The sequence below is a fragment of the Topomyia yanbarensis genome, chromosome 1 (genome assembly GCF_030247195.1).
Source record: "Topomyia yanbarensis strain Yona2022 chromosome 1, ASM3024719v1, whole genome shotgun sequence".
Taxonomy (NCBI): domain Eukaryota; kingdom Metazoa; phylum Arthropoda; class Insecta; order Diptera; family Culicidae; genus Topomyia; species Topomyia yanbarensis.
This window is the reverse complement of record NC_080670.1, coordinates 134,745,679-134,754,550: the sequence shown is the minus strand read 5'-3', so window position 1 is coordinate 134,754,550 and position 8,872 is coordinate 134,745,679. Positions and strand designations below refer to the sequence as shown.

At 37.3% G+C, this 8,872-nt stretch overlaps 1 protein-coding gene across 1 annotated transcript in view; it reads right to left on the bottom strand.

Moving 5' to 3' along the window:
- Positions 1-3,952: 3,952 nt before the first annotated feature.
- The window catches only part of LOC131675945 (uncharacterized), a 12,550-nt gene continuing 7,630 nt past the window's right edge, over positions 3,953-8,872 (bottom strand). The window contains exons 2-3 of the mRNA XM_058955070.1: positions 4,138-4,858; positions 3,953-4,080 (exon numbers count right to left, since the gene is read on the bottom strand). Of these exons, the coding sequence (XP_058811053.1) occupies positions 3,953-4,080; positions 4,138-4,858 (849 nt within the window). The remainder of the gene's footprint in view (positions 4,081-4,137; positions 4,859-8,872) is intronic.

The window sequence follows — 8,872 nt, the reverse complement described above, 5'->3', positions numbered from 1 at the left end:
GCCGTGCAAACAAGAACCCGAATAGTGGAAAACCCTTACTTACAAAGTAAAGAAAAAAGTAGGCAACCGTGGCATCTCAGTCGCCGTCGTTCCCCCAGCACATTATTCAGCAGCGGCTCACGAGTCAAAACTTCTTGATATCATCCACTGCTTTAATTGAGGCCAGCAATCACTCCATAAACGATTAAGTCATCGAAGAAGCCCCACACACCTGCACGTATACCACACTTTGAAGCCGACACCGACACCAACCACGAACGCGTGAATCAACAAATACATCTCCAATGCAACGCACGATCACGATCCGCAGTATTGAACGAGGAAATACACATGTCCAAATCGAAAATTATTATTATAATAATATTGCCGATGGACAGTCCATGTGAACATCGGCTAGAATGAACTAATCTTGTTGAGATCTGCGTTCAACATATTGACAACAATATGATTTAATTCGGTTATTCTCGCATAGTAATGACTACGAAATGGGAGCAAGTTTTAAAAGTTTCGCTGAACTATATTGAAAATTAGTCCAAATCTGTACCTTTTGAGTCACGAAGAAACTTAGTTGTCTGTCACAACAGCACATACTTATTGTTGGTGTGAAAAATTGCTGCTTGGGTGACCATTCATTTCTAAATAAAACCCATACCGATGATGATTTTGACTATTTTGTGGTACCACCATCTTGCTTTCCAAAATGGCGTCAATCAATATCCGTATCTGCCGACCATCCACTCGCAAATGACTTCCATCTTGATGACAGTCTTCACTGTTTTGTGGAAACCGGAAGCCGCTATTTTGGTTTTCAAAATGGCGTCAATCATCAATTCCCGTCTTCTACTGATCACCCCGTTTCAAATGCCACTCATACTGACAATGGTTTTCATTGTTTCCTTGGAACAGGAAGCCACCATCTTGGTTTTCAAAATGGCGTAAACAATCAATTTTCGTCTTTTGCTGACCACCCGCTTTACAATGACACCATTACTGACGGTGGTTTTCACTGCCTTGTGGAAACCGGAAGCCGCTATCTTTGCTTAGAAAATGGCGAAAATATCAATTTCTGTCTTCTATTGACCCCCCCCCCCCCCTTTTGAATGACACTCATATTGACAATACTTTTGACTGTTGTGGTAACCGGAAACCGCCATCTTGGTTTTGAAAATGGCGTCAATTATAAATTTCCTCCTTCAAATAACACCCATATTGATGGTTGTTTTCACTGTTTTGTGGTAACCGGAAGCTACCATCTTAGTTTTCAAGTGACAATCTCTTTTCTAATGACACCCATATTGATGACGGTTTTCACTGTTTCTTTGGAACAGGAACCCGCCATTTTGGTTTTCGAATTGGCGTCAAAAATCATTTTCCGGCTTTTGCTGATCGCTAGCGCTTTACAATGACGCCATTATTGGTGGCGGTTTGCACTGCACTGTGATAACCAGAAGCCGCCATCTTGGTTTTGAAAATGCGTCAAAAATCAATTTCTGTCTTCTATTGACCACTCCCTTTCGAATGACACCCATATTGATGATGCTTTTCACTGTTTTGTGGTAACCGGAAATCGCCATTTTGCTTTTCAAAATGGCGTCATTATCAATTTCCGGCTTTTGCTGGCCGTTCTCTTTCAAATAACACCCATATTGATGGTGGTTTTCACTATTTTGTGGTAACCGGAAGCTGCCATCTTGGTTTTCAAAATGGCGTCAAATGTCCATCCGTACGGAACCGGTGCCGGAATGGCCTTGAGGGAGCTGTAGAACCGTATGATTGGAAGAACTTCGCATTTCGTATAAAGCTATGAACCGAAATCGCTGGAATGATAGAAAAATATATACATTTTCTTAGGTTCTCCCGGAACAGTTCTCCGGTGGCCAAGATTGGTCCAATTCATGTCTATTGTGAAGGATCAATGGGAAATAGTGATAAGTAGCACATTTCAAAATACAATTACTTAAATTTATGGGATGTTTCTTCAAAACTCGTCCGTCACCCCACTAGGATGCCGGATATACCCCAAGGGAATTCGGATTAGTTCCGGAACCGGTCCACGGATTTGAACACTACTCGGTATATAGAAACTAGACTAAATTCCAGATCTTTTAAAGCCAGTTCCATCCAATTCGGTCAAAAATTGACGAAATGAGAGCAAAATTTAAACAAAATTTTCAGAAAAATTTTAGGTTGGTACTGTAAAGGTTAACATAAACTTCTCTAACGAATGAACGAATGGGAGTAGGTTCGATAAATTTTGAAAGAAACCGTTAAATCAGCCAGTTAAGGGGTTACACCACTGTAAAATTTAAAAAAAAATGAAATTGATCTTGATCGATTTTATTATTGATCTAAAATATGGGTCTTCAAAATAATATATCAAAATATGGAATGCGACAAAAAGCGAATAATAATGGAAAGACAGTATTCGAAAAAGTTCGAGTTTAGAACGACTTTCATTCTACTTGGAGTTATTTATTTCGCTTCTCATTTTCCGAGATATGTTCCAGATCGATTTGATGGTTATGTGTTAGAAAATTTGCTGTCATAAGGTAAATGAAGATTTTTGCACTGATAGGTGATCAAGGTACATTCAGACAACTTGGAATTGTTCGGTGGTTGTTTCTAGCTGTAATATTGAATGAAATTCTGATTTCATCCTTTTCTGTTTTATAGAAATGAAATTCGACTAGGTTGTTTGAACGGATCATTTCTATATTGAACAATAAATAAGCGCCGATGGGTCATCCACAAACAACAAGCTACAACTTTCAAAGTATTCAACATAGACACTTGGTGTCTTCAGCAAACTTGTTCGCAAAAGTAAGAGCTACGAATTCAATGAAAGCATCATCTCAATCAAGGATGCAAAAAATCGTTCAACTAAAAATCAATCGAATCTCTTTGCAAATATTTCATCCCCACTGAAACTTTTTAATAGATACACAGTGATAGAAAATCGATTACTATGATCTGATGCTACAACCTAGTTAGCTCATCACTTTCTCTGATCAACATCAGACACTGCTAGAACTGGAAAAACTCATCGAAAGAGGATAGCGGAAACTTAATTCACGATTCAGAATCGGGAAAACCGAAGCCAATGCAAAAAACTGCCTGTGATAATATTGAGCGTGTAATACCAGGGTATGCGCTACACAAAATATTTTTACACTATGCTCTTCCCTTACATAAAGCATTTCAGCTATAACTTATTCAGTTAAAGGCTGTTTTCCGCAGCACTGAGAATGGAGGAAAAAAGAAATTGCCCAACTACACAATAGTACGATCTCCTAAGAAGTTTAACACAAAATCATCGGTTTCTATAAACAAAATCTTTTTCCCGAGAACAAATTATGCCTTTCGATCTTTTTTGAATTACATCTTATGATTTTTATTCGTTGCTAACCCCGATCAGAAAAGAATAGGAAACGAATACCATATTTTGTTATTCATTATTTAATAGCAAGACAGCTAAACTTGGTATTTGTTAGGTTGAAATAAGAGCTAAAATAGCAAAACATAATACCAAAAAATATCTCCTTCAAGAGTAAAATAACAACAAGTTTAGCTATTGACCATAGCTAATCAATAGCAAAGAGAAATCAAAACAATCAATAGCACAATATGCCATGCGTGGGCTATTGAATAACATTTGAATACCTAAAGCAGGTTTTCTACAGCAACAGCAAGAGAATAGTAAATTAGGTCATTTGATCGTTTTTAAGGAATTTACAGACTTTAATGTAAAAAAGCAAATAATTCAATCTATAAGAAATGTTTATTTATTCAAAAAACAATTCATTAAAACCATGTCAATTTTAAGTAAAATCATCAGCCTTTGCGCCTCTGTTGATTGATATCGATTTCATTCTATCAATCTGAAAAATCGGAAGAGTAACAGTATAAGTATTATATTCTTGAATACAATACAATGCTATATATATGAAAACACTTAGGATCCTGATCGGAGAGTTGGGTTGTTGGCGACGACGATTGCAATGAATTTTGGAACCTTTCGCGCAATTTTTAATGCGGTGCCTCGAGGATCATTCAATAAGATCCTGCGTTCGAAAAGTCGATCTGCAAAGGAACCCTTGTTAATAATACATGCAGCTAGAGGACAGTGAGCTAATTTACCCTTGATGTATTCAACTTTTTCCGGGTCTAATTTATCCGGAGGATTCGATACTTCGAGCTGAGCAGGTTCTTCCATCGATGTTGCCTTTCTTTTGCCGCTTGGGTTGTTGGATCTTCTACCTGAAACAGTTGCATTTCCTATTCCTTCAGGCCATAGATGGAGCACCAGCTCCTTAACGAACATGTAGTCCGATTCATCGGCCGCCTGAGATACTTTCAGTAACCATGCTTTGTCCGGGTAACCAGGAAGCTCTCTGAAAACATCTCCCCCCGGTTTCTCCATCAATGCTTCCTGTAGCTTCATATTCAGATTCCTTAATTTCAAATTTTCCTTTTGCAATTGCGAGATTTCCTCTTGAAGTTGGGCATCGTTTGCACTGTTTTCTGTTCCTTCATTCAGTTGCCCGACGAATGGATTTGGATTAGATTCCGATGTGATCCCAACGTCAACAGATGGTTTCTCCAAAACTGACAAAAATCTGTCTGATATATCGCCGGAAACAATGTTCACCGAGGATTCTGGGCCAACTGTCAATTCTAGCGGGTCAACATCAGTGTTATCGGCGGAAAAGTTTACGCCGCCATGCTCAGTGTCCGCGACAAATATCGTATTAATATTTTCTTTATCCTTATTTTTCTTTAGCTGTTCCTCAACTATCAACAATTTTGTTTGTGCAGGACCTTTGAAGCGCTTCTTGGGCTTAGATTTGGACTTGGCTTCCTGCGTGTCAGAAACCTTTTAAAATAGAGGAAAAGCGATTTGCGAATAAGTAAGGTTATGTTCTATGCCACTTGAGTTTGCACATTTTAATTAATGGCAAATATGTACTTACGGTTTTTTTTCCATGAATACCATATTGGCAGCGTTAGCTGGCCTCCCAAAAAGCTTTCGCGATGCTGTTTTCCGGGTTCTCCCCATATTGCTTTGTTTTTTTTCGCACTTGTCCACCACGAGCATACAAAGAGATTATCGCAGAAAAATTTATTTTGACATGTCATGATATGACCCCGTAGCTTACAGTTGATCATATAGTAAGTTGTCCTTGATTGTAAAGTGCAGTCATGCACTAAAGGATGGCAAAATCCTACCAAAATAATCTATTCGAAAATCTTGAATCTAATAATTTGGCTGCATGTTGTAGTTAACGTTATCCATGATTGTAAACAAATTGCATAACAATAATGGCATATTTTGAATATAGAAATTATGCTAGTAGGGTAACTAATCTGATTTAGACCCCGACATGTTCGACCCTTTTGATACATTTGTCTAGTTTACTAGCAAGTTCCACGAAATAAGTTTGGTTGAATGAATATAATTACATTATTTGGGTTGCTTTTAAAAATTAAACATAGTTCATCTCTAATTTCAAAATTGTAATTCGGGTTTAACAGTAGGTTGTCATAAAATATATTACAGTAAGATTCCGTTTTTGGCACTGTCTTACTGTTACCAATTCATTGGAGGGAGAACCGAAATTTAATATAAGCATAGCTTACTGTGCTGACTGCTAACCGTTTCATTCTCATTTGTCTAGTTGATTTGTCATCAGTACCGTGACGGAGCTTAGCGCTAGTACGATGACTTTGTATGATATGGAGCTCATAAACAACAACAGATCAATTTTATCAATTTATAAATCTACGGTTCAAGTACAATCAACCGAAATGACTGCTCAAATCAGACAAGTTTTCAATTCCGAGTGTACACACAGAAAATTTATTTGTAGGTTCAATAAAATATGGATTAAATTCAATAAATAAAATTATTGGTCGGAAGACAATAAATTTATTTATTTTTTCAATAAACAAATTTATTGTTCCCTTTTTCATAATTTTTATTGAAATTAAAAGAAAATTATTGAAATTATAAATGTTTTATTGAAAGCAAAAATTTGTTGTTCTGATAAAAAATATTTTCAAATCAATAATTTCGTTGGTTTAAGTGATTGGATTCAATAACACACCTTCGGTTTAAATATGCTAAATTTTCCTGCGTGTATGTGATGAAAATAGCGACACTGTCAACATTAATACAATCCGTCAAAGTCATTCCAAACAAACAAGCAACGTCTCGAACCTATGAATTTTAGAAGTCGTTTGTTATGACATTAATAGGTTTGTTAAATTTTCGAACACTTTGGTTGAATCTATACCAAATAAAACAAAATTGGAGCCAGCATCCATTTTTATAGAATGGTTACCTTCAGTCGACAAACTGTGGTCCACCGTACAAGTTCAGCTGTCATAATGATTAACGACGCTGAATCGCTCTGGATAAAGACTCGACACGTCTATCGTTTGTTTACCATTTATCTGTCAGTGTCATTCCAATCGAGCACGAGCCTGTCAATGGCCCTCGTTCCAGAAGGATTCTAAGCGATTTTATTCGGATTGAGAGCTTTTGATAGGTCTCGTGCTCGATTGGAATGACACTTACAGATAAATAATAAGAACAAGATAGAGATGGCGAGTGTTTATACAGAGCGTCTTTAATAATGACATTTGAACCTTGGACTTCTTCTGTGCAAAAAACATTAAATTTTAATTTCACTTGTAATTATCTAATTATGATCCTACATCATCATGTCTCGCACACGACGTAACGACTATTTATCGGCTGCTATGCATGGAAAGAAGTACGAGAAAAAGGTATTTACAAATAATATTTACAAAAAATGATAATGATAAAAAAATCAGTCTAGGAAAACTGTAAGTCGACCCCAAAGTAAATCGGATCCCGAAAAGGCATGTCTGGATGCATTGCAAACTTGCAACCTTATAGAATTGTCTGCTATTGCCTCGAAGAACGTAATACGATCAATCCCTATTGAACAAGCAATTCATCAGCCAATCGATTCGAACATTCGGCAAGTTAAATTAATTCAACTTCCAGCCGACGGTTGCAGCCCAGCTGTAGGAACACTTCAAGAGTTGTTGAGGAATACGGATGGGTACAATATTCCAAATGACGAAGAGGAGCAGTATGAGGATGAAAGTGACAATGGAAGCAAATCACCACCCAGAGTTGACGATTGGAGTAATTTCTTAAAGGTTTGTTAGCGTTTCCAGTACAATTTTGAATCATTGCAATTAAGAGATGAAATTGACAATCATTTTGAAAGAAATGTCAATATAATTTACCTACGAATATTTGTTGTGCTTGTTTTCTGCCCACATCAATAGATCTCTTGAATACTCAAAAATTGCAGGATTTGATGCTTTTTCTGTTTTTCTAGATTTTTTTCGAAGAAAACTAATCAGCAATTCCAAGCACACTCAGATACTCTAAAAGTTGAAGTTTTGTTCATGGTCCTGAACTATTATGTTCGCCATAACTTGTCGCAAGAAGCATTGGACGATCTTTTGATGATGCTAAACGTTATTGTCGGTACGAAAACATTGCCTGAAAATTTTGCAACATTTGCATCTGAATTTCGCAAAAACCCGTACAATGCAGAGCGAGTTTACTTTTGTACATGCTGCCAATACGACTTTGGAAAAAACAAACCCGAAAAAGGCACTATTTGTCCTATTTGTGAATCGCAGGAGCATTCATTCCTGTTGAGCCACAGTTAAGAGAAATGGTTCTCAGGTACAAAAAGGACATTGAGCAACATTCAAAGTACATTGAAGATAACGATATTTGTGATATAAACCGAGGGCATATCGCAAGGAAGTTGATGCAAGGACAGGCTGCCAAACATCTTACCTTAAGCGCCAATACTGATGGTGCTGCATCCCGTAAGAGTACAGTTAAAAAACCACTGTACCCTATCTTTGTTACGCTCAACAATCTTCCACCAATGCTCCGGTTTAGTAAACACAACCTAATGGTTGCTGGTCTTTGGCTGTCCAAGGGAGAACCTAATACAAATTTGCTTTACAAATATTTTTGTATTGAGTTGAAAGAACTGAAGAAGGGAATTTCAATCGTATATATTGTATAATGTAAGTCTTCTTCAAAATTGCTTGGATTCTGTAGCGAGGTGTAAAGTTTTGTGTATGAAACAGTACAATGGAAACTACGGTTGTACAATGTGTCTGCATCCTGGAAGACAGACAGAAAACAGCACCGTGAGATACTATCCCAGCAAACGGTTTCCTAATCGTGATAATGCAATCACAAGAGAAATGATGAATGAAATACATCGTACAGGAAAGGAAATTTATGGAATATTAAATAAATCCGTTTTGGTTGCAATACCTGGGTTCGACATCATTTCGAGTCTTCCGCCAGATTACATGCACTCAGTTCTTCTGGGAGTAATGAAACAACTGTGGATTAGCCTGACTGCAAGTGAGAATCATAAAGCACCCTTTTACATAGGACTTCGCCTCAAAGAGATCGAGAGCAGAATTCTTTCGTTCCGCCCTCCTAGCTCATTTCCTAGAACTCCACGATCTTTAGATGAAACAACATAGTTCAAGGCAAACGAATGGGAAGCAATGTTGTTGCATTATGTTTATCCATGTCTTTACGAAATTATTTCCAAAGAATACCTGGATCATATAATGCTTCTATCATCTGCTATATTCTTACTGTTGGATCCGAAGGTATCTCAGAAGACCGTCGACTGGTGCGAGGTACAACTTAAACGTTTTGGGCGTCAATTTGAATGCATTTACGGATTAGGACGGATGACGTACAATGTTCATTTGTTGTCACATTTAGCAGGGGCAGTTCGAAATCTAGGAGCATTAGAGTGATGACCCTATTTGCGCCATGTTTCTA